Genomic DNA, 27333 nt, shown 5'->3' with positions numbered 1-27333 from the left:
TTTAAGTGCCAGAGAGGTGTGTGTTTTCATCCTAGAAGCATTCCTTGAGTAGGGACTAGCATAGTCAGATTTTTCACTTTAGGAATATCATTTTGCCAACTGGTGTGAAAGATAGATTCAGGAAGAGTTACTAGGTACAGAAAAAAAGTGTGGAGACTATTCCATCAGTCCAGATGAGAGATCATTAGTATTCTGACCAATGGTGGTTGTGATATAAAGTATAAGAGATAGGATGTGAGAGGTACTGAGGAGGTGAAATCAGCAGGGTTTGGCAACTGATGGGCTATGACTCATATAGAGTGAGGGCTGAATGAGAGTGAAGAGTCAATATTGACTCTTTGATTGCAAACGTAGGTGATTGGAAGAGTGGTGATGCCTTCAAAGATAGGAATGTTAGGTGAACAGGTAGATTTAGTGGGAAAGACTATGAGCTCTCCATTTTAGCGATGTTAAGTTTGAAATTCTTAAGGGGAATTCCAGTATAGAGAATCTAACAGACAGTTGCAGTTGGAGTTACAGAAGACACTAGGACTAAATATATGTCTGAGAATTATCTATCTAGGCATAATTAGACCCCCAGAGACACTGATAAGAAATTGAGAGTGGATAATAAAGAGAAGAAGAGGGGTCAGGCCACATCCTTTGGGGGTACAACCACAGTGATGAGGCAGGACATGGATTATGATGTTGACAAAGGAAAAGTGACAAGAGAAAAGCACATACTAGATATACCACAATATTAAAAGCACTGGGGAAAATTCCAGTCTAATGCTTTTCTAATACTTTTCTCTCTTAAGTTCATGCTCTTTGTTTTTATTCCTCTCAGGACAAAAGTAATAAAATAACCTTGTATTCTTTGCCTAAATGCAGTTGACCAAGCAAGTTATTGGGTACATAGGAACTTTGTGGTACATAACAATCAGACATGAAGTCACTTCTGTCATCCATGGCCCAGTATTAGGTACATAAGTGCATGGCAAAACAATGGGTTAAGCTCATAGTCTCATGGGGAAGACTGAAAAGACCAGGCTGCTATTAATTTAGCCGGTGAGAACATAAGCATGAAACCTACAAATGCCTAATGATTATGACCTCAGAGTGAGAGCCTTTCTCAACATTAGGCAGGAACTGAAATCATGATCCCACAATAGGAAATCTTCTGTCTTGAGAAAAGCTACCCCTGTGCTTCCATCTTGCATTCACAATGAAGTATACATGCTCATGCCAACCACAGGAGTTTGTGAGGTCTAGATGTAGTGTTTTTCTGTCTCTGCCCATGGGCCCAATTAAGAATCACCAATATCTCTCTGTCCTTCATATGTTATTTCTTCTGGTCCCCAAAATGTGATATTTCCTTATCTCAGGAGATGAGTAAAAACTCCAAATCCCAGCAATTGATGTGGTTCTAGAATGTTCCTCTTCCAACTAGAGGGTGCATTGAATGTAAATATAATGGAAAATTGCTATTTTAAAAATGATAAACATGATTAATAAAGAGAAGATTGGAGAGACTTATATGAATTGATACAAAGTGAAGTAACCAGGAAAATAATATGCCCAATGACTACAGTGATGTAAATAGGAATAATAACAACTTAATAAAAAAGGAATATTGCAAAATTACAATAATCAAGTGTGATCTAAAATGAGAGATGCTTCTTTGGCAGATATTGGGGCCTATGGGTGTGGGACACTGGTATAACATTTTGTATAACACTGGTATAACTTTTGCAGTGTATTGATTGGTTTTGATAATTTTAATTTTCTTTCTTCCTCTTTCAAAAATTTATTCGTCATAAGGCTCTGTCTTTGGGAGGGAAAAGAAATACAGAGGAAAATGTAAAATAAGTTTATCAATAAAAATCTATTTTAAAAAAGGAATGAAAATGAGGGGAAAAGAGAGGATACTCAAAGAAGTCTGCTGCAGGAATAGATGGGAGAAGATGGAACTAGGACACAAGGAGAGGACCACTACATCCTTAGAGACTGGAACAAAAGAGAAAAGGGTTGATGCTGAGACAACTTAATGTGTGCCTTTGGAAAGGATAAGGAATTTATGATGGATACTTTAATTTTTTTTCAGTGAAGAAGAGAAGAAAGGATTTGGAACATTTTACATCCTATTACATATGTGTAACAAATCATTGTGGTACTGATTAAAAGTCATTACTCAATTTTTACAAATGCAGTAAAATTTTTACATCTTTCAATATGTGTCTCAGATGCCTTTCAGAATTGACACTGAGCAAGATCAGGTTTATTAACATAATGAATTGTCCTATCATCTGTTACAGGCCATATGATTCACTTAAAATGCTAAGACCTGAGATGGGATTACACATATCAGTGATGATTATGATGATGACCAAGGAATATTACATTAAAATAAACTACTAAATCAGTAATTTTAAACTAATTATCTTATTCATTATAAATTGTAGAAACCAAGGAATTATGTTTTGTGGGTAAAGCATATTGCTACCTTTCAATCCTTTATGTAATTAATTTTCCTCCTATTAAGTGTTCATTAGTGTTTAGAATATTTTAAAAAAACATTTTAAAAATTTAAAATAAGTAATGCCATTTTCATTTTGTGAGAAGTAAGATGAATATAAAAATGAAAAAAATACTATTTTTAATATGGTCATGAAATGTGTTGCTTCTTCTGGGTGAAATATCTACTTTTAGTTTAATGACTATGTCTTAAAAATGGGATTTAATTTTTATAATTGGTAATTGCTGTACCTGCATATTCTTGCTGAATGCCAGTACTATAAAATATTAATGGAAAACTTCATGAAAACCTTTAGAGCATGATTGAATGAGAGAAGCCAAGGTTGCAAGGTTGATGCTGCAGCAATTTTAGTGATTGCTGGCACATGGACATAATTGCAGTACTTTATTAATAATGTCACTTTCTAGCTGGCGTAGGCTACCCTACCCTTTCTTTTAAAGAGTATTTACAGTGCTTCCATATGAGTAAAGGTTGTTTATTACTTGGCATAAGACATCTCTGAAAAGTAGATCTGCCTGTGTGGTCAAGTACTGTAATTCAAATGCTAAACTTACTACTTGGCTTTCTTTTTCAATTATTTCTCTCCTTCCCTCCTTCTGTACTTCTTTCCTTCCTTTGATCCTTACTTCTTTCTTCCCTCTCTCCCTTTTCCTCTTCTTTCCATAGCTTCTTCTCATTTTCCCAGTTGATATATGGTCAAAGGATATACAAACAGGCAATTTTCAGAAGAAGAATTCGAAGTTATCAATAGTCATGTGAAAAAATGCTCCAAATCCCTCCTGATTAGAGAAATGCAAATTAAAACAACTTTGAGATATCACCTCACACCTATCAGATTGGTTACATATCAAAAAATGAAAGTGGTAAAGACTGGAGAGGATATGGAAAAAATGGGACACCAATGAACTAATGGTGGCATTGTGAGCTAGTCCAGTCATTCTGGAGAACATTTTGGAATTGTGCTCAAAGGGCTATAAAACTTTACAGCCTTTGACCCAGCTGTACCATTACTAAGTCTGTAACCCAAAAAGATCAAAGAATTGGAAAAGGACCTATTGATACAAAAATATTTGTTGTTATTCTATCATCTCCATAACACCTATGCCTTCAGGACCCCATTTGGGGTTTTCTTGGCAAAGATACTGCGGTGATTTACCATTTCCTTCCTCAACTCATTTTACAAATGAGGAAACTAAGGAAAATAGGATTAAGTGATTTGAGCAGGGTCACAGAGTAAGTGTTTGAGGTCAGATTTGAACTCAAGAGGGTGAGTCTTTCTGACTCCAGGCCTGGCACTATCTCTACTGCGCCACCACACTTCCCAAAGCATTTATAACCGTTCTTTTTATGTTGGGAAAGATTGAAAATTGATGATACCCATCAATTGAAGAATAGCTGAACAAGTTGTGGTATATGATTGTGATGGAATACTATTGTGTTATAAGAAATGAGAAGCCAAGTAGTTTAAAAAAAACAACACAACAAGACCCAGGAAGACTTTTGTGAACAGATGCAAAATGAAGTGAATAGAACAGCACAGTTACAGCAATATTTTAATGAGAATCAGATGTGTAAGACTTAACTATTTTGATCGACACTTCCAAAGTACCCATGATGAAAAATACTGTCCTCCTCCAGAGAGAGAATTGAGGAGTTCTGAGTGCAGATTGAAGTATGCTTTAAAAAAAACAAAAAACTTCCTTTATTTTACTTTTTGCGTATATTTTCATTTGCAGTATGGCTACAATGGAAATATACTTTGCGTAACTTTACACATATAATTGATATCAGATTGTTTTTTCAAAGAGTGGGAAAAGAAAGGAGGAAGGGAGAGAACTTGGAACTCAAAATTTAATAAATGATCATTAAAAATTTTTACATGTATTTGGGAAATATTTAATGAAATAAAGAAATTGAAGAGGAACTTACAGAACTCTTATTTCTTCATGTTGAAAATTGAAAAGAAGGTCTGTTGCAGAGCCTTGGTGGGATTGAAGTTTTGGGATTTAAGAGCAGAAAAACTAGGAGCCAACTATCATTGAAAACTGATTAGCAGTTCTGCCAAGGAGGACATAAGAAGCTTATTTCTTCACCAAGCCTTTGTAAGCCTGAAGCATGATTGGAGAAATTGTACTACTGAGTAGTATATAACTGGGGATTTGTAACAACATAGAGTAGTGGGTAAAGGGTGCATATGATCTAGGATGCTATCAGTAATATCAGTGAAATGACCGATAATGGAGTCTACATTAAATGCTTTGGATATACCACTACCTTACCCTATAGAAGAAATTTTATTACAAATAAGTGTGTTGCTAGGCTGACCTGTGAAGCAGAATGCTTTTATGTAGAAAAAGAAAACAGGGTAGAAATAAAGTTAGAAGTAGTATCTGAGATTTGAAGCCTAGAGAAGTTTTGAAGAACTAGAAACTCCTACTAATAACACAATAGGAGTGAGGGAATGGACTTTGTTTGGGAGTTAGTCAAAAGAAAGGAAGTTGTGTTCAGGAAGATGAGCAGTTCCAGCTCATGATGATGATGCTACTTCTGATTGGCAGAAAGTACAAGAAGCACTTGGGGAAAGGATGAAAGATGAAATTGAACATTCCACTGGGCAAGGTCCAAGTAATAGAGAATAGGTATTAAGTTATGGTTGAGGATGGTGTTGAAGGTATAGGAAGTGGAAGTGAGAAGTAATTGGCCAAGTAAGTTGAAGTATCATATCAGAAAATTTTAAAAGAATAAACCAACCTTAAAGATCCCAATGAAATAATAGCAGGTCAGGGTCTCTGAAAACTTGCCTCTTTTGTCACCGGGTAACATCTGATTACTAACATAGGAGCAAGAGATTTTTTTTTCTTTCTAGCCACTTTTCTTGGAGATGCTACATAGTCACCTGAAATTTATACAGGATGAAATTGCTGCCAAAAAAATGACAGTCATTCTTAAAAAAGAAACATGCCTAAGCTTATATGTCTAAACGGTGTCCCCTTGAAAATAGTCCTTTGGAATATTATACATATACTGTAATGATGCTTCCATTGATCAAAACATGTTCAGAATACATTTGGAATTACCCTCAGTGTCAGCTTATAAGTCATGCAAGATAATTAATTTTGTTTCATTTCTATACAGCTATGCTTTTAAAAAGTGCAAGAAATATTATTACTCTGCTTGGACACCTATTTTATTCATCTGAATTGATTCCAAATTATTAGAGCAACTTCTGAAAATTAAATCTGTCCTCCAAGGACAAAGATTGGTTATTACTGAGGAGTATGTGAATGACAACATCATTAGACTAAGTGATAGCCAGCCATGATGATTCACCTGAAACCCTCATTTGGACATATGAGTTCTGTCTGGTGTGTTTGCTTAAAAAAGCAAATTAGTTATATTCATTCATAGTCACACATCACACCTGTTTGTGGAAGTTAGTATAGGATACCAAGTATAAAAGTCTACATTTAATGAATGGCTAATGATCTGCCCAAGTCTTTATAGTAGTGCAGATTAACACCGTGTTTGCAACTTACAATTTTAGAGTTGTCTAGAGTACCAGGTGGTTAATGGTTTTGCCTAGGATTGGGGTAGCTACGTAGTATGATGGATAGAAGGCTGGGGCTAGAGTCAGGATGCCTCATCTTCCTGAGTTCAAATATAGCCTCAGACACTTAACTAGCTATGTGACCCTGTGGAAGTCAGTTAACCCTATTTGCCTCAGTTTTGTCATCTGAATCCTCTTTTTCCATTCTTCTTTGTATTTGCTTGACCCATTATCCCCATATTTTGTATCACATCTGCTGAGAGATTTGAGCCCTCAATTGAATCTGGAAATTTCTCTCTTTCTTACTCATCCTCACAGTCTCCTTTTCTATCTACATTTCTTCCTTATTCCCTACAGGTATGCTCATCTTCACAACTTGTTATCCTAACTCTCTCTTTCCTTTTATTGACAAAATCCAGGGGGAAACTGACAATATTTATGGCTTCCCCTTCTTATGACACTCATTTCTCAAAATCTGGCTTCATACCCCTCTAGTTTACTAAAAGTTCACTTTCCAAGTAATGCTGATATTCTCTTAAAAGTAAAACTTGATTTCTTCTCTAACTAGACCACTTCTTTCTTATTCTTAATTAAAAATTAGGACCAGTTAAAATGAACCTATGATGACAGAAACTATAAAAATTTATCTCTGCATTTTCACTGTTTTTCTAATATTCCACTTTTTTCTAGCTATAATAATTATGCTATTTTGGTTAGAATATATGTGCTTTTCACAAACATTTACTCCTTAGTAATTTGAGGTTATTCCAAACCATGTTAAGATATATTATTGGTATTCCATAGGAGTACAAATCTAGCAATCACTGTCTGTATGTACACGCACAGGTAGGTATGTATGGTTGTCTTTTAATATCAATAAATTTGTTAAAAGGAATTTCAGCTTTGAAAAAATGGTCAAGTACTGCCTATTATGTCTTTAACTATTTCACTGAAATCAATAGGAAAGCAATATTTGACTTTCCTGGAATGTATCTATCCATTAAAATAAGGCTCACCTGTTTCTTAATATTGTTAAATATGTATAATGACTATCACTTCAGCTTTGTAAATTTCATCACTCAATTAACATTACCTAATGTCATAGGTATGATAGGTGTGATCATTAAGCTATGAAAATTAGAGGTATAGTAATTTATTGATACACATTTTAAAATATTATAAAACAAGAGACCTGACTTAAATTCTTTCTCTATTGGAGCTATTTTAAAATGTACATGTAAGTCCAATTAATTCCTTAGTAAGGAATTAATGGCACTGTTGTCTAAGGAAATGGTATTTTATAACATTTTCTTGCTAAAACATTTTAGTCCAGGCATTCTAATAAAATAGCAAGTTAATTTCCTAGCTCCATACTTTGACAATGAAGAAGACATGTTTCCCTAAAGTATGGCTAATTTTCGTCCAGTCACTTAGCAAGCATGTTTTAAGCACTGTTATATATCAGCAATAAGACAATTCCCACCAACAGTGGAAAATAGTCCATTTAAGTAATTTGAAATATCAAACTGAAAGATACTTTGAAGGACCAATTTTAAATCATCCCAGATTTGAAAATATATACTACTACCTCATAAATTCTTCATCTTCTTTAATGACCCATTTCAGTCTTTTGCAATCTTTACTGAGACAGGTCTTTTTTTCCTATCACCAACTGGTTTCTACAATTTATATCTATTTACTCTTGTCTGACCTTCCTAGGGAAAGAAGTGCTTATCAATAGCTTAATATAATCCATTATATGCTTAAATTCCATTTTTTAAACTATTTTTGTTCAAGGCCAGGAATTCTTAACCTTTTACATTTTTACTCTTTGGTAAGCCGATGAAGTATATAAGTCTTTTCTCCAAATCAAATTTTATAATATATGGAATAAAATTCCCACTATTATAAAGAAAACCAATTATATTGAAATGCAATATCAAAATATTTTTTTAAAAAATTGTTCACAGACACAGGGTAACAATCCCTTGCTCTAGTAGTTAGCACAATGTTTGGCAAAGAAAGCATTTAAGTGATGTTTAATTCCTTCATTTCTATGCCTTTCTTCTTACTGATAATCAGAAAATTCTTGAATATTTATCTTTTTGGGTTTATGGACTTACATATATACCATGTCCATGTACACAAGCAAATATGCACATATATTATATATAAGATTTTTAAAAAAGGTGTTATTATTTCTTTTGTTAATTATTTCCCAAACTACATGTAAAATTTTTTTAACAATAGTTTTTTTTTAAATTTTGAGTTCTGAATTCTCTCCCTTCTGCCTCCCGTTACCCCGCCCATGGAGAAGGCAAGCAATATGATATTAATTATATAGTATGTAAGATTTTTATCTCACCAGCTTCCAAAAGGATGTGAGGTGATTTACAGATTAAAATATTACAGTGCATGTAAAGATAAAAGTGAACATAAAGGTATATGAGGGAAGATTTTTTTTTTCAATTGAGTTCAGTTCAAGAATTTTTCCTTGAGCAACTACTGTGTGCAAAACACTATGTTTAAAACTGGATATAGAAATACAAAATGGAAAATACTCCCTACCCTTAATGAGCTTATATTCTGTTTAGTGAAAGGAAGGAGAAAGACCATGTTCACATATGAAAGAAATACCACTGATTTAAGAGGGCCTCTAAAAACAGGGGGAATCAGCAAGGATTTCCATAGGAGTTGGCACTGGAGGAAGCTAAGGATTCCAGGCACAGTAGTAAATATCTTCGTGCAGTTGAGTTGAATACGTTATGTATTACTTGACGCAATAACCTTGATTTAGTGATTTCTTATTGTTAATATCTAATTGTTAAAAAAGAAACATATTAAGCTACTTTGTTTCATTATAAAACAATATGGCATGGTTGGAGTTAGAAAACTCAAATTCTAGACTTTTCCCCATCATTTTCTAGTTTTATAATTTTAAATATACCAATTTCCTCATTTTTAAGTACAGCTTAAATATTTATTTGTTAAAGCATGTTCTTAATGTTAAAAATAGGTACTGGCATGCAAGGTTATTCAAATGTAATTTATCTGTAATATAAAGTTTTTCATAACTGCAAAGTTGTGAGTAAAATGTACATATTACATATATTTTAGTCTAATATTTTACACATAGATTATATTGTTATGAGTATTCTAACAGTAATAACAGTTCTAATATTCCTCCATAGAAGTGCCTCATTGGTTCATGAAACTGATTATATGTTCTTAGAGGCTGTACTTGAGTGCTCTTTCTCTTAGATTGTACCAAGCTCAAAAGCATCAACATTGGGATTTATTATTTTCCTTTTTTCTAAGGATTATCACTGACAAGTCCAAAAGGGTCTATCTCAACCCTGAAAGTTTGTCCCTACATGATTTATTTATTATTTTTTGGCTATACCAACTTATACAGATCATCTACAAAGGAGGAGGAAGTGTTATCTGAATCAGTAGAGAGAGTGCTCACAATGATAAATGAGTGGGAATTGTTCTTGTTTTTATTTCCTGAAAACAAATAGCAACATCTTCCATTAAAAATTAGTTTATCATGGGGTTTCTATGTTTCTAACTAACCTTCTGACACTTGTGACTTTGTTGAATTCATCAGAAAAGATTACCAAGTGGACTTATTTGGCTCTCCATAGCTTTCTACTGGAACAAGAAAAGTCTGAATTCATGAATTTTGGCTTTAAGCCTAGTAATTTATTTCTAACTTGCTGTTTCAGATCCTCCACACTCTCTAGGATTTTCTTGCCAGAGGAGGAGGTTTTGCTAATGCTTTCAAAATAAGTAACAGAAAAAAAAAACCCTGAAGTAGCAACAGCAATGAAAAATCAACAGTTTTGCTGGTTCATAAAATATGTATTCGTAAAACTGTGTAGAAATATACATAAAAATTGGTAACTCCTCTCCAAAATTGATAATTAAAGCATGTTCATAAAGGGCTAGGTCATTGTATAAGTTGCTAATAGTTCAATGAAGGTTGTCATAGCAGATAATCATTTACAGACCACTTACTATATGGCGAAGTCTCAATCTTTCTGTAGGAAGGAAACTATTGGCTACTTTTTACCTTGTTGGAGACATGAAATTGTCTAGCTAAACTCCACAGGATATGATAGCCCAGTGGACGTAGGTTGCTGTGAAAATATTAACTGTTTTTCTGTAGAGTATTTTTACTTGTTGAGAAATTGTCAGAATTAACCTTTTCTTTCACTAACAGTACTGTCGAGTGCTGTGCATTAGCTTGTCTTTCCTCACAGTTTTCTTTTGCCTAGTGATATGGTTTTCCCTCTCACTCATGTTTTCTTCCCCTTTGAGACAAATATCTTTATGATGCTCAGATAATACATTGAAAATTTCAGTCAATCCATCAAAATGTCGTTCTTCTCTACTTTTCAGGGACATTTTCATTGTGTTAGTATATATGAGTCATCATTTCAATCTGTTTTGGAACAAGCTTTAAACAATAATTCTAATCACCTAACCTACCAGGCTATGTGATTCATTAGTTAGGACAACTATATTAAGAGATTAATTGAATTTCTTACACCTTGTCTCTTTGTAGTTCATTTATATAATAAAAATGTGCTAATATTGAGTATTGAGAAGTAGACAAATAGAAGAGTTTAAGGACACCAAAGAGGAGGAAAGTACAGTTATCCCATTCACATCTTGGGGGGTAGGAGCATAGCACCCCCATGATCTGGAAAATCTACATAAAATTTTTGGCCTTCTCTTTATAGTAGAGAAGAAGCCTGAATAATTACAGTATTGAAAGATAAAATATGTTATTATTATGCAATATTGTACATATACTTTATGCATTTTTGAGTTTCTAAACTTTTTGGGTGTCATCTGCAGCCCTTTACCTGCCATCTGCAGTTTCCACAAAATTCCTAAAACATTCCTATTTAATTTCTTATGCTGACCTATGATATATCGAAACCATGGTGGGGAAAGTTGTGGTATGGAAGGGATAACTGTTTAAAATATTGACAAAATTCACATAGTGTGCTGAACTGAGCACTTAACTGCTTCATAGTGTAAGTTTTGGCATTTCATACATAGCTTCTGACAGAGAGGCATAACGTTAGGTATGCCTGAAAGAACTCTGAGATCCTAAGAAATCTGATAAGCCACTATACCCTCTCATAGGAGATATATGTTTGCTGTTCTTTACTCATGCCCTCAACCAGTAACGAAAAGGTACAGTACTGAAAATGAGAAGCCTAAGAGTATTTTTCAATGCATCTTTGCCCAACTCCCTTTCATGATCAAGTTCATGTGACTAGCTATTTCAAGCTAACAGTTTGAAATTTGCAGTAGCCAGTAATGGTCTGACCTTGATCTTTTGCAGACTGACTATTAATCTCCAACTTGGCAGCCACTCTGGAAAGCAATCTATAATAGATTGTATGTCATTTTGCATGCTTCCAGGGCACATACATTGGCACTTGGTAATTCCTGAACAACTTCCTCAAGGACTTTAGTAGGAGGTTATTATCCATTGAAATGCAAGAATTTCCCAGCCTTTCCCATCTTGCCTAGGTATATCATTAGCAGAAACAATATTGCAGATATTGCTACATCCCTCTGGCAGAGTAAAGTGCCATTTGGATCCCTGAAATTTCAGAGATGCTTCTTTTAATATTGTAAAATGATGTAAAAAGGTTCTTTCAGTAATGTTAGAGTCTTGGAGCCAGTCAGTCTTCTTTTGAAAGAATTTCCTTTTTTTTCCTTTTTTCCTGCTTAACCTTTGCAGAAGGTTATGAATATAGTACAATTTGCTGTATCTGTTGGTGCTTTAATAGCCAGGACTCCTCCTCTCCATTTCAGTCTCATAGAAGCATCCTCATTAAAAACGTTGCCATTTGTCTGACCTGACGAAATCTTGGCTGATGCAGATTCTGTCTTTGGAAAATTGCAAAGAGGAATGATGCTAAAATTTCTACAACATGAATGGATGGCATTTTCTCTTTGCTTGTTGGCTTGACTTATGGAGGTATGCATCAAGCTAGAGAAAATATCTTCCATGTAACTAAGAAACCTGTTGATCCATGCCACAATTTGAAACAAGCAAACTTGAATGTATTACATGTTCAGATCCTTAAAGTATACAGTAGTGCTGAAAACAGGATGTTTTTTCTTTCTTTTTTATGTTTCTTTCTTTGAGTTTGAGGTAGGAAGAGATGTTATGGGCTGGGCCTGCTTCAGATAAATTCAGGGTTAGAAATGAAATAAATATAGACCATCCAACAGTTAACAAAAGTAAACAAAAGTTTACTTAACAGGTAAGGGTATTTAGTGAGGACACAGGATTGACTTGGTTGTTCACATCTTCCCTGACTGGTGAGACAGTTAGGGAAGGAGCTGCTCACTCTTCCTGCAGTGGCCTTTGTAGTTAGGTCATTGGAAGCTCTGTCAGATGACTCTGTCAGAGTCATAATCCTCTGAATTCTATTTCAAGGACAGTTTTTATTTCTTTTAAAGAAAAAGTAGCCTTACTGATAATGGCCTCAGAATATTGTTCCTACCACATTCTATATATTTATATGTATATGTACAAGGATGTATGTATATGCATGTGTATATATATGTATATATATACATATAATTTTATTCTATTCTCTTTCTTAAGTAACTCTAAAATCCTATGATCTTAGCATCCTAAGTTCCCAAAGGGCTACATTTTTTGCATCAAGAAAGCATATTACATGTAGTAGTAGACAAAGTCAAGTCCATCAAAAAAGAGACATAAAAAAGGGTTCCACCCTATCTGGATAATTCCTTTGTCATTAAAAATATGATTCTCCACTCTCCCTGCTCTCTGCTATATTATCTAAGGTAGAAATGACTTGGCATGTTTATATATTTCTGTTTCTTTCTTTAATTTCTATTCTAGAGATAAATATAGTTTTGTGGGGAGAGTTTTGTCTACAGAGTGCTTTAGAAATGTACATTGTTTATTCATTTTATTAACCACTTCTGCTAGTACGTCTTGTATCTCTTTATGCTGAGGTCAGTGGTCATGAAGCTAGAAAGTCTTCAGGGAAAGCTGCATTATGTAATTACTATTTGTACTCCAAGAAATAGGATTTACTCTTTGCTAAAGATCAGATTTTAGGAGGAAATGTATGGACCAGTCCGTACTGAGAACAGGGCCATGAAAGAGAAATCAAGAATTGTGAAATGTTTAACCTACAGTCTCAGAATTTCCCAGCCTATTCTAAACCATTAGTAAGAGGCAATGTATTTTTACTTCCAGTTTCTTGAAATGTATGTGACCAGTTATGACTAGCTTTACAGTTTACTAGTTTTGCATATTACTAGTTTTACCGGGTAAGTATTATGTATGCTGTCAAAAAAGAGAAATAAGTTTTATCCTTTTATGCATAAAACTTGATTTTCTATATTAAATTGCTATTTCCTTATTGGGATACCTATGTAAAGTATGTTTCCAATCATACCTGAGGAGTTAACTTTGTAACTTGCCTTTATCAAACTTTCTAAAGAAGCACTGTCATCTTAATTTGAATTCCATATGGATTGGGTGTTTTCTCTGATTTCTTCCCAACAGGTAAACCTACTTATAACAGCTTCTATGTTTTCTGCAAAGAAGCCTGTCAAGATGTTCAACCAGGAAAACTCAGAGTACGTTGCAGCACCTGTAAACAGGCAACACTGACCTTGGACCAGGTAAGGAAAGGCAGTGTCCAAAAGGATGCTGTCTGGAGAAGACTAATACATTTTCCCACAGAGTTTCCTTTGTGGTTTGTTTGTTTTATCATTTTAGCATAGGTCAATGACAGCCAGTGTCTTTTGATTATATTCATCTCTCCTTAAAGTGTTAGTTAAAATAGGCAGTATTACCTTTTGGAAGTAACTTATTTAAAACTATAAGAGGTACAATTAAATACCTCTTTTTCATTCTGCTCAACTCAATGATATCAAATACACATGTAAGTGTTATTTTTCCTACTTAAATGTTTATGAATAATGAATTGGATATATGACAGTTTGCAGAAGAATATATTTCTTTCCAGGAAAAACATTGCCTATTTGGAAAATCTAATTAAGATCCTGAGTGTGATAACATGGGAGACTAAGTGAGAAAGATGACTAGTTAGGTTACCCCAAAGGCTAGACTAGGTATAGGACAGTGAAGGTCTATAGATAGTAATTTTAGTAGAAAAATAAAGAAGATGACAATAATTATCACTATTTTTATTATAGCTGGCATTTATATAACACTGGAAGGATTGCAAAGTACTTCACCAGTATTATCTAATTTGATCCTAACAACAGCTATTATTATCCCTACTTTATAATTAAAGAAGTAAACAGAAGTTAAATGAATTTTCCATGGTCACAGAGCTAGTAAGTGTTTGAGGCTGAATTAGAACTCAGGTTTTTCTGACTCTAGGCCCACTGTACAATAATTATTAAATGCTCTATGAATTTCATTGGCTTTTGGTGATAGGTTTTATTTAATTGTGGGTTTTTTCTCGTATTTAAAATATCATTTTAAAATACTCTAATGGGCTAAAAGGAAATCAATAATGTTTATGCAATAGTTAACTATGACAGAGAAATTTATGTTGAATATCATTGTTGCATACAAAATGGCAAAGTGCCAGTTATTGATATTACTATCTGATAATATGTATATACATATATACATATGTATGTGTATATATGTATCTACACATATGCATATATGTACATACATGTGTATATATGTTTTGTGTGCATATATGTATATGTATATGTGAGGGGGAGAGAGAGAGGAAGAGAGAGAGAGAGAAAAGTATTTCTGCATCACTTACCCTATGTTCTTCTTGGACTATGGTTTCCAGAAAATCATGTGTACTCTTTACTGAACTATACAGACTCTGTCCTGAACTATCATGGTTGCCATTTTTTCATGACTGCTTTTTCATTACCCGTCTGGCAAACCTAGAATGTTCTTCATCCTAACCTCTGTTTCTTGACTTGCCTGGATTTTTTCAAGACTCAACTCAATGCCAAAGACAGTTTCAAAGGTCAGTGAGAAAGCTCTTTCACCTGGGTGAGAAGAGAACCCAGCAGTCTAGCCCTGGCCCCAGGCAGCAGTGACCACAGCTGCAGCAGCTTCTGTGGTTGAAACCCTGGCCTAAAGACCCTGGGGGAATTAAAGCATCTGACCTGGATCTCAGCCCTGAGTGGCAGCCCTGGAGTAAAGAAGAGTGCTGACATGGTGGAGCTAGTGGAGGCTCTGAACAGGGAATTCTACTTGCAGATTCTGGGCAGAAAAGAGTGCTTGTAGTTGCTCCCAGACCAGAGTGCAGGTCAGGAGAGGAATAAACTCTCCCTTTATTGTGCCACCTTGGAGGAAGTGAGAACTTACAGGTGTCCAGAGTATACCCTCCTCAAAAGTCAAGTAACTGGTTGGGAAAATGCACAAAAAAGGGAAAAAAGAGTAAGACAATAGAAGGTTACTTTCTTGGTGAGCAAGTATTTTCTTCCATCTTTTTGGATGAGCAAGAACAATGCCTACTATCAGAGGAAGACCTAAAAGTCAAGACTTCTGCATCCAAGTCCTCCAAAATCAATATGCAATGGTGTCAGGCCATAGAAGAGCTCAAAAAGGATTTTGAAAATCAGGTAAGAGAGGTGGAGGAAAAATTAGGAAGAGAAATGAGAGCAATGCAAGAAAATCCTGAAAAGTGAGTCAACAGCTTGCTAAAGGAGACCCCAAAAAATGCTGAAGAAATTAGCATCTTTAAAAATAGACTAACTCAAATGGCAAAAGAGACCCAAAAAACCAATGAGGAGAAGAATGCTTTTAAAAGCAGAATTAACCAAATGGAAAAGGAAGTTCAAAAGTTCACTGAAGAAAATAGGTCTTTAAAAATTAGACTAGACCAGATGGAAACTAATGACTTTATGAGAAACCAAGAAATTACAAAAAAAAAAAAAAACAAACAAACAAACTCAAAACCCTAAGGAATGAAAATGTAGAAGACAGTATGAAATATCTCATTGGAAAAACAACTGACCTGGAAAATAGATCCAGGAGAGACAATTTAATAATTACAGGACTACCTGAAAGCTATGATCAAAAAAAGAGCCTAGACATCATCTTTCATGAAATTATGAAGGAAAACTGCCCTGATATTCTGGAAGCAGAGAGTAAAATAAATATTGAAAGAATTCATTGATCACCTCCTGAAAGACATCCGAAAAGAAAAACTCCTAGGAATATTGTAGCCAAATTCCAGAGTTCTCATGTCAAGGAGAAAATATTGTAAGCAGCCAGAAAGAAATAATTTGAGTATTGTGGAAATACAATCAGGATAACACAGGATGTGGCAGCTTCTTCGTTAAGGGATCAAAGACCTTGGAATATGATATTCCAAAAGTCAAAGGAACTAGGATTAAAACCAAGAATCACCTACCCAGCAAAGCTAAGTATAATATTTCAAGGGAACAAATGATCATTCAATGAAATAGAGGACTTCCAAACATTCTTGATGAAAAGACCAGAACTGAATAGAAAATTTGACTTTCAAACACAAGAATTAAGAGAAGCATGAAAAGGGAAGCAAGAAAGAAAAATCATAAGGGACTTACTAAAGTTGAACTGTTTACATTCCTACATGGAAAGATAATATTTGTATCTCTTGAAACTTTTCTCATTATTTGGGTAGTTGAGAGGATTATACAGACACACACACACACACACACACACACACACACACACACATAGACAGAGGGCACAGAGTGAGTTGAATAGAAAAGGATGATATCTAAAAGAATAAAATTAAGGGGTGAGAGAGGAACATATTGGGAAGAGAAAGGAGAAGTGAAATGGGCCAAATTATCTCTCATAAAAAGGCAAGAAAAAGTTTTTTCAAAGGAGGGGAAAATGGGGAGGTGAGAGGGAAAAAATGAAGCTTACTCTCATTACATTTGATTTAGGCAGGAATAACATACACACTCAATTTGGTATGAAAATCTATCTTACACTACAGGAAAGTAGGCGAGAAGAGGATAAGTGGGGTATAGAGGATGATAGAAGCAAGGGCATATGAGAGGAGAAGATAATTAGAAGTAAACACTTTTGGGGAGGGATAAGGTCAAAAGAGAGAATAGAATAAATGAGAGGGCGAATAGGATGTAGGAAAATATAGTTAGTCTTTCACAACATGGCTATTATGGAAGTCTTTAACAAAACTACACATATGTAGCCTATATTAAATTGCTTGCCTTCTCAGTGGGGATGGGTGGGGAGGGAGGAAGAGAAAGAAGTTGGAACTCTAAGTTTTAGGAACGAATGTTGAGAATTGTTGCTGCATGCAACTGGGAAATAAGAAATACAGGTAATGGGGTATAGAAATCTATCTTGCCCTGCAAGAAAAGAGAGAAAATAGGGATAAAGGAAGGGAGAGGTGTGATAGAAAGGAGGGTAGATTGGGGGAAAGGGTAATTAGAATGCATGGTGTTTTGGGCTGCAGGAGGGGAGAGATAAGGAGAAAATTTGAAACTCAAAATCTTGTGGAAATGAATGTTAAAAATTAAAAATAAATAAATTGGGAAAAAATAAGAAAAGAAAAAAACAAAAAAATTCACATTGTAATGGCAAACTAGTTCACAGTTATAAGGTGTTCAATTACTTGTGCACAGAATAAAAATGGATGTTAGCATAAAAAAAACCCCTCAACTCAAATTTGCTTTCTAAAAAGATACCTTTCCTGGTCACATTAACAATAGCTCCTTACTTCTGGTACTGCCACCAATTTCCCTGCAAACATCTTGAATGTACATAATTATCTGCATGTTGTCTCCCTCATTAAGATATGAATTCCTGTGATGGAGACAGTATTCTTACCTTTTTTTGTATCTCAGCTTAGCGCAAAGCCTGATACATAGTACAACCTCAATGTTTATTGACTTGATGACTTACCCATATTTTTTAAACTGTCCTCCCTCTACTTCACATTTCACTAGTGGATGGAGCAATATTTTAACCTGTTCCTCATGCAGGCAAAGCTAGTGTTCCTTAAAAAATATTGAGGCATTTCTCAAAACTTATTTGGCTCAGAAGAATAAGATCACTCTGTTGATATCATCCTCATCACTTGTGTACATTGCAGCTGTCAGAAACTCAAGTAAGCTAGAGGTCCTCTCACAAGTTTGGCTGGTATAGATAGATGGTCGACATAGAAAATGGTGCTTTGTTTAACTGAATCAGCTTGAGGTATCTATCTTCCAGCCTTTTCCATGTCCAATATTATTCTCCTACTATCACTAAATAAATCTTTTTTTTTTAAACTGTTGGATGACTCGTTAGTCACTTTGTTCCACAACTGAATTGAAACTACTGATAGACTGATGCAACTTGGACCTCATCCAGAGCAACCAAGTGAAATTCTGTCTTCTCTTTATAATTCAGTATTCTGAAATTGTGCTTTTCTGAGCAAAATATGTGCTAGGTAATGCAAAGTGGTAAATAGCAGAGTTCCCACACAGACTTCTAAAATATGTAATCCAAAAGACATCAGATATACAAAAGTACATCTCCCCCTTCTCTCCAACAAAGATGATAATAATGTAATAAATGTATGTATATTTATATTATATAAAACTAATAAGATTATATATGGATGCTGCATTATGGATATCATGTGAATGAACACATTTAAAATTGCAGTGAATATTTTAATGTTGTTGTAAAGGAAATTTTGACCTTTGTAGTACAGGGAAAAAATAAACAAACCACTATACCTTCCTTTATGGTGACCTTAAACATTATAGCATTATACTGTAGTTTCTTCATATGTGAAAGTAGGCATTATGGCATTGTGGGAAAAGGGCTGTATTTGTACAAGAGTTCAAATCATGCCTCTTTTATTTATTATTGATATCACCTTGAACAAATCATTTTTGTTTTTGGTGCTCTTAATCTCCGTATCTGTAAAATAAAGAACTGGAGTAGATTCTGAGATTCCTTCTAGCTATAAATTCTATGTTTACAATAAGGAACTCTGAGAATGTATGAATACTACTTTCCTCATTTTGACTCATTTTGTTTTGCCTTATTCAGATATTAGGAGAGAGGGAGAAATAGTAATGTTTGGGGTAGGGAGCAGTATTGTTCATTTTTACAAATTTCTTTAGTAGTTTTTTCCCCTCAGTATAAACTTTCAATAAAATAGGGAAAAGAATTGTATTTTTGGAAAGATAGTGGCATCCGCTAAGTTAAGTCAACAAAAAAGATTTACGTAAATCATGGAAACATTGTAAGGTTTATAAATCCTCTGTTTCCCTGTTTCTTGCTTAACAGTATGAGAATTTCAGCCAACATATTTCTACTTGGAGTAAGTATTCATCTTGAAGTAAGAGGAATGTGTGGGGATGGGAATGTGTGATACATTTACTTGCTTCAGAAAATGTTATAAGTAAGGAATATATTAGAGTGATTAGATAGGTCCCTTAGTCCAAAGTTTTTAAAACATCTCTCGTGGCTGATTTATCTTCAGCTTACTCGGTTGTTTGAATTATTTCCCGTGTTCATATAGGCAGCTTAGCCTTGTTAGAGCATGATGCTAATTGAGGTCAAGGAGAAGGGGATTTTAATTTCTTTATAAACATAGCTCTGTTTTGTTAACAGCCATAGTCCGTCCTAATGCTCTCAACAGCTGGTCTTCCATTCATTATTCATTCATTCTATCAATGTTCAGTGTCAGTTCATTGTGGTAGGTACTGTAGAAGGACACAGAACTTAATAAGATGTAGTTCCTACCTTCAGAGAACTTATTTATGACAAAATTAATTCAGTGTAGTATATGAAAGTTTAATGAGCTACTCTACCAATGCAGGGTCAGACAGGGAGGCTGGGTAAGGGAGGAATGTTGACTTGGTGGAGCTGATCAGTTTGGAAAACCAGAATAGAAACACATGGCTCGCGAATAGTGGCAGAAAGTATTTTCTTTATGCTTTTATGTCTGAATAACAGTAGCTTCTTTTAGGACTGGGTTTCCCAAATCTGTTTATTATTAATCACTTCCCACTATTCCAAGGAATCATGTCCCAGTGGCACCTCATATAACTGTACTGGGGGCTTCCATATCCTTTGCCTCCTTTAGGAAATGTACATCCAACAATTCACTGACAGTTTGAGCTGCTTCTCCACTAGCTGCTCCACTCAGGCCACTCATACATTTGTTCCATGGCCACCAAACAGTTCTAGGAATTGTTTTCTACCTGTTGTCTTCTACTTCCTCAAGCTGTTCATATGCAAATCAGATTCTGGGAAACTAGGCTTGGATTCTATTTGTGAATAAAATGCCATTTCTTTGAGAGACTGCTTTTTCACTACTTTCTTACAAGTATCCTTCTTTCTACCTCTTTCTGCCATCAAAATTGTCTATATCCAAAAGGGATACCCTCTTACATGCACATTATCTCATTTGATCTGCCTAGCAACTTCATGAAATGGGTATTGTTTACTTCCATAGTTCAGTGAATTTGTGACCTCTTTAAAGAGGGTGCTACCTTGACCAATGAAATTTGCAACTCACTCTTTCTTTCTCTTTCTGCATAGTGCTAGCCTTATCCTTTTATAAATCCTCCATACAAGATTTAGCATATCTTCATATATTGGGGAGCTTTTTTCTAGGTCTTTTAACATTCTCTCATTACCAATGTACTATAAAATTCTTTGGAGATAGTAGTCTCTGTTTTACAACCTTATAACGTCACTTGGAGAATACTCTTATTAAAAAGATGGGTTTTTATGCTTGGGAGCAGCTTGGAATCCTTTGGGAGACTATTAAATTCAGCCTGCTGTCTTCTTCCTCTTTAATTCCATGTTCAGTTCACTGCCCATCCCTACTGCTCATTCAAAATAGATGGACTGACATACTAACTCATACTGTTGTTCATTCATCTATATGTCATTCACCATCTAGATGAAAGCGCTTCTCGATTCATGTTGTTATTTTTTTCCTGCCCTGATTATATGCCTAATCTCTTATGTGTTCATGGATCTCACTTAAGAGGACCTGTGATAGTTTAACACAGTTAACGCAATGTCATTCACAAACTTGATTAATTAGAAGCCTGCTCTATTGATGGATACTGGACCTCTTCCTGTAGTAAGGGCGCTCATGGTGTCCAATACCTTTTGGTGTACACGTGTCTTTTTTATGCTTTATTCTACATTGCTAATAAGATCCTTATTAGGTGGCTAATATGGCAGGTGGTATAGAGGATAGAGTGCTAGGTCTAGAGTCAGGAAGAGCTGAGTTCCACAATGGCCTCAGCTGTGTGACCCCAGACAAGTCATTTAACCTTTATCTACCTCTGTTTCCTCAGATGTAGATAATAACAGCACGTATGCCTCAGGGTTGTTGTGAGGATCAAATGAGATATTTGTAAGGTACTTACCACAGCATTTGACACAAAGTAGGTACTTAATAAATACTTGTTTTCTTCCCCTTGTGTACAATTATTACTGTGATCATATCTATCAAAGATTCTTGCATAATCATAATACATATACGGAACCCCCTTGTAGAGGGAGCTTCACCAATAAAAAGTTACATGTTGTACAGATATGAAAACTGCGTCTCTCAGTTGCCTTACACAGAAATAGGACTGACTAGAACCTAAGTTTTCTAGCCAGTGCTCTTTCTTTTATACCACTATGACAAATTAGTTCATCTCATAACCTTTTTTTCCACAGTACATAAGATTTCACATGAAAAACAAAGCCCATTTTTCTCACAAAGGGGGAAAACTGCTAATCCCAAGGTGCTGTCTCATCTAAACCAAGACTGCCCTTATTCAACATTTTTTGCCTTTGCTTAGATTGTTAGACTTTAGTAGAAGCAGAAACGAGAGAATTATTGCCTCCCAGAAGTTTGGCTGATTTTTACTCACAATCACTCTAATTACTTTATCTCAAAAAAGAACTTTATCTTTGCCACTCTAATGAGATACTGTGCCAGGGAATAATATTAAAGCTAAAAGGTTTCTGATGAGAAATGAGGCAATAAATAGAAAAAGATGTAAAGTGCCTAGCATGATGGATTTTATTTGAAATGGGCTTATAGATTGGGAGCAATTTATGGGTGAACTATGGTAAGAAATATAGCTTAAATATATAATCGTTCCCAAAACTTAATATTTGTTGCAGATTAATTGTTGGTCAGGAAAGTCAGCTTAATTCTTTTAATAACAAAACTTAGTCTCACGTCTATGTGATAAAATTTAATCTTTTAAAGATCAGGACAATTAGTTGCTTAGGTATTGCTAAACTCACCATTCTGCTTTAATAATTTATATTTCCTAAATTTATGTATTTTTCTGCCTTATGCAGTAGATTGGGTAGTTAGATGTCTCAGGAATTTCTAAGGAAAATTTCTGCTCTTCCGATAATGTTTTACCATTTGGCAGCTCTTCATACTTCTGAATTGGGGTCTTATGTGAATATATTAAATAAACTAATAGAAGGTTGTGATATGCATGCATCAGTTGATATACACACATACACATACACATGCATCAGTGTCAAACAGGGAAAAAGACTTTTGTCTCAGATGCTTGTGTCTACCCCTGGTTGCCCTCCAAAGGAACAAATATACTTCTTGGTTATGGGATTGATTTGGCTAAACCCATGGAGAGATATAGATAATCTCACATGAGGTTAGAGGACCTCTGGATTCCCAGGGCACTATAGCCACATCTATATTTCAAACAAGAAACTATTCCATAGCTTTCTTATACTCTTTTGGGCAATAAGAATCCTAGATGCTCTAGGAAGAAGCTCCCACAAGCCTGATGGTAAGAAAGTCTACATTCTACACTCGCTCACTTTAGCCTTCCCCTTTCCTGTCTCCTTTTTCTTCTGGTCTTTTCTTTTCCTTTTTTTTCCTTTCTATTCCCTTCCATTTCCCCTTTCTCCTGTTCAAATCAGTTTGCTCATCTGACAGAATGGCTAATTTTGTCACCAGCAGCTCATTGTTGCAGAGTCTCCACCATTTACTCTAAAAGTATCTCCCATCTCCAAGTGTACACCTGTGGCTACTAATCCCTAGAGGTGTCAGGATCTTTCCTCAGGATACTTCCCCCTAAGCTCTACCCACCTATTTCTTTATGTTCCATTCTTCAGGAACATTGACACTAGTTCTCCTGTCTTTGACATGTTTCTGTGACTTATCCTGTCCACAAAATCATTTTCACTCAAATGAAATATTAAAACCTAGAGAGAGTACCATGTTCATTCTCATGGTGTTCAAAAACTAATTTGGTGAAAATTAAAGCTCAATCTTTTAAAGCAACATAAAATGCCTTGTCTCTCAACTCTTACATTTCTATTGCTGTTGCTGCTGCAGTTGCTAGTTAGATAGCTAGCTTTCATTTATGTAGCACTTTAAGGTCTACAAAGTATTTCACAAATTCTCTCCATTTTAATCCTCATAACACACCGAGAGGTAGGTGTTACTATTATCTCCGTTCTGCCTAATTATCTTGACTCCATTCCATCTACCTACTTCCTCTTATAGTATAAGCTCAGTGATAGATGAGCTCTAAGCTTCTGTAAGAATGGTGACTGGAACAGGAGCTGTCCATAATTTTGAATCTTCTGAAACATCAGAACTGCTATTCTAAGACTAAGAACTCCTTTCATTCATTCACTTCATTCATTCATTTATTCATTCATTCCACCTGCATTCAGTGTAGGCATGGAGCCAAAAAAAAATATCTCATAGTTATAATTGTGACCACATCAATGATATTTTACCCAACTCTGCACTAGCATTTCCAGATGGTGAGTAGCAAAATGCCCAAGGTAAAATTCATTCTTTGAGAAAATAAAAACTAATATGGAAGATCAGGTCTGGTTTCTCAGAGAGCATCTACCTTCTGATCAACAATACCAGTGACATGAAGTGGTAGTGAAACTACCTGTATTCTTGAACATCAGGGGATTTGATGTTAATTTTGCTAGCCTGTCAGTTAAACCTTCTGCACACCTCCTGAAGGCATAAGATAGGAGCTGCAATTAAAATGATCTGTTATTGTTTTCATCCACCTGGGAGCTGCCTTGTACTAAAATGATCTCTGCAATGATCACCAGTACTCCCTTTCATGATAGTAGTCATTAATGTGTGTGTATTTCAACATTAATTTTTAAAAATTCTGAGTTCTGAATTCTCTTCATCTAGCAAACCCCTCTCATGCCCACTGAGAAGGAAAGAAATTTGATATTAGTTATACACATGAAGTCATGCAAAACATATTTCTATATTGACCAGATTGTCAAAAAAATAACAAGAAAAATTAATAAAGTGAAAAAAGTATCCTTCAGTCTTCATTTAGAATTCATTTCTCTGGAGCCCTAGATAGCATTTTTTATCACAGGTCTCTTGGAAGGCAGTAGCCAATTTTTATCTTGACTTAAGGGTTTGCTTCACAGCAATTACTCAAAAGTTTGGTGTTTGAGTACTTGAGTAACCAGTATGCTAGAAGGCCAAGTGCCTTAATTATCTCACAATTATTTCCCTTTTAATTGGCCTGAGCATGCTCTTCCTTTTACTGGCTGATGTGTTAGCCAGGGGGATTGCTTTGTGTCACAAAATCACAGAATCTCAGAACTGGAGGGGTCTTGAAGTTCATCTATTCCAATTCATACTTATGCTTGCATCTGCTCTATGTATTCATCAACAAGTGGTCTTCCAATGTAGTTTTGAAAACCTTCAGGGAGGAGGAATATACAGCCTCTTTATGAAACTCATTTTACTTTTTGGAAGGCTTTAAGCTGAAGTGTCTCTCCACAATTTTGATCAAATGTTCTTTGTTCTACCCTCAGGGATCAGGCAGGAGTCTAAACTCTCTTCCGAATAATAGCTTTACAAATACCTAACATCAGCTATTTCTTTAAATCTTCTCAAATCTAAACATATCTAGTTCTTTTTCACTGTTCTCTTATGCCATGCCCTCTTATTACATCACCATCAGGCTTGTCATCTTCTGGGTGCATTCCATCCTGTCAAAGTTCTCCCTAAAATGTATTTCTCCCTAAAAGCATTTGTATTTCAAATGTAACCTGACCAGAAAAGAGTACAATAGAACTTTCAGCTTTCCAAGTTGGAATATGTTGCAATGTACAATAGTATGTCCCTGGTATCAAATGAAGAGTAGACATTGTGTACAGTATCTCCCTGGTTTTGGTATATTTATTTAGGGATAGAGGAACTTGAAAGGCAGTCCTGAAATGATCAAGACATGCCAAGGGGTCAGAGACTGAACATGAAAATGAGCTTCAGTTCTGTCTTCATGTAGGCTTTTGAGGTGCTTCTTGTACTTTATATTGGGAAGAGTCAGGGAGAAATAGGCAACAAAACTAAATTGAATGGGAAGAGATGCCAACAAAAACCAATGTGGCCAAAACTGGTGGTTATAGCTGTTTTCTAGAACTTTATATTCTAGTTAGATTATTGTCAGGATTGGTAAAGTCATTTCAAGAGCACTAGATTTCGATTTAGGAAAAGACCTGTGTTCACTTGCACTTCTCATGTTTTATAGTTGTGTGACCGCAGACAAGAAATATATAAGTTGCTATGTGAATGAGTGTATGTCATTTCAAAATTAAGAACTATTATTTTCTTATACTCAAGGGTTTAATATTGAAATTCATTTCTGTGGCATATATGCTACACTGAGTCTGTTTTAGGTATTAAATTAACAATGAATGAATGAAACAATACTCATTATAAAATGCCAGTTATTCCTACATGTCACTACCGAGCAATGAGACATTATGTGAATGTAACTGATATGTGTATCTATTTGACCTTGAAGAAGACTTATTAAGGTCTTATTTGTATGAAGAATTAGTTTGGTGCAATAGGTTAATTCAGTTTTTCTTTGCATGTAAAGTAAAGGCTTCAACAATCTAATTGGGGACAAATGAAAAAGAATTTAAATAATCTTATCCTATTCCATAGCAGACACTTTATCTTTAAAAAAATGAATACATTAGCAGGGATGCCTTTGCTTTAAAAAACAAAGGCTGGATTAGGAAAGTGGATGTCGATTTGGACCTAGATGTGTTTTCAGAGTTACAGGAAGGAGCTATTTTACAAAAAGTATTTGTACTTATGCATGCATGGTGTCTTCCATCTGGGAATATCAAACTACTTTGAAAAATGCATCATTAAGCCGGATGGGAAATGGAGAGGTTAATTGACTTTACTCAGGTCACACAGTGAGACAGGAGCCAAACTGAGAATTAAGTCTAGGAATCTTGATTTTACTTCTTATTGCAACTGCTCAGTGATACCCTGCCTACACAAACTGGACCACAGTGATTTTCCTATGGGAGCTAAGGGAGGAAATAGAACCTCTACGTGGGGTCTTACTGTGAAAAAGAATCTCCATATCCCAAATTGGTATAATAAAAAAAAAGCCCACCACAAGCAACTACCATGAGTGCTTATGCTCTCTCTGTCTGTCTGTCTGTCTCTCTTCTTCTGTCTTTGTCTCTCTCTCTCTCATATACACACACACACACACACACACACACACACACACACAAACACACACACATACACACTATTTTAATATTTGAAAGTATTTTCCTCACAATTAATCTGTGAGATGGTTACTATAAATACTATGTTCTTCCTTTTTATAAATGAGCAAAATGAGACTCTTAGAGATTAAATGACATACCTAAAGTCAAACTTTAGGTGTCTTTAGCATAATTCTAATCCAGATCTTCAGATTCTGCTATCATATTCTGACCAATATTCCAGGCTATCAGGCAAAAGGAAAGAGTATCTGGGTGTATATAGGTTTGTCCTTTTGAAAGGAAGGTGATAAAATGAAAAGGGCTGGTTTTGACAGGAAAACTACAGGCAGAGTTCACAGTAACAGCCTATTTTGGTGGCTTTAAAAAATTGTGTGTGTGTGTGTGTGTGTGTGTGTATGTGTGTATATGACAGAGAGACACAGAGACAGAGAGACGGAGAGAATAAGCTTATTAGAAGACATTGTTATGAGAACACAGTTAAGGTTTTGACCCTATGTAGGTCGGTTATCTCCTCTCTTCCACAGCTATATCTCTAGCCCCAGTTGTTAAATCTTTCAAATTTAGAGTCCAGCAGAAGGCTATCAGACATTTTTTAAGGAGTGCATTTTTTTTCTTGAATGCCATAATGCCCTTGATATTTTTTTTAGGTTTCCTCAGCCTTCAATTGAACATAGGGGGATTTGA

The 27333-nt window shown here is 35.1% G+C and overlaps 1 protein-coding gene across 2 annotated transcripts in view; it reads left to right on the top strand.

Annotated features, from left to right (window-relative positions):
* Positions 1–27333, top strand: part of PRKN (parkin RBR E3 ubiquitin protein ligase) — a 1884374-nt gene that overhangs the window by 672539 nt on the left and 1184502 nt on the right. For both annotated transcript variants that reach the window (XM_072637710.1, XM_072637711.1), the window contains one exon: positions 13645–13763. In XM_072637710.1, the coding sequence (XP_072493811.1) occupies positions 13645–13763 (119 nt within the window). The remainder of the gene's footprint in view (positions 1–13644; positions 13764–27333) is intronic.

This window comes from Notamacropus eugenii, chromosome 2 (genome assembly GCF_028372415.1).
Source record: "Notamacropus eugenii isolate mMacEug1 chromosome 2, mMacEug1.pri_v2, whole genome shotgun sequence".
Classification (NCBI taxonomy): Eukaryota; Metazoa; Chordata; class Mammalia; order Diprotodontia; family Macropodidae; genus Notamacropus; species Notamacropus eugenii.
Note: the sequence above shows the minus strand (reverse complement) of the source record. Positions and strands in the feature narration are given on the sequence as shown.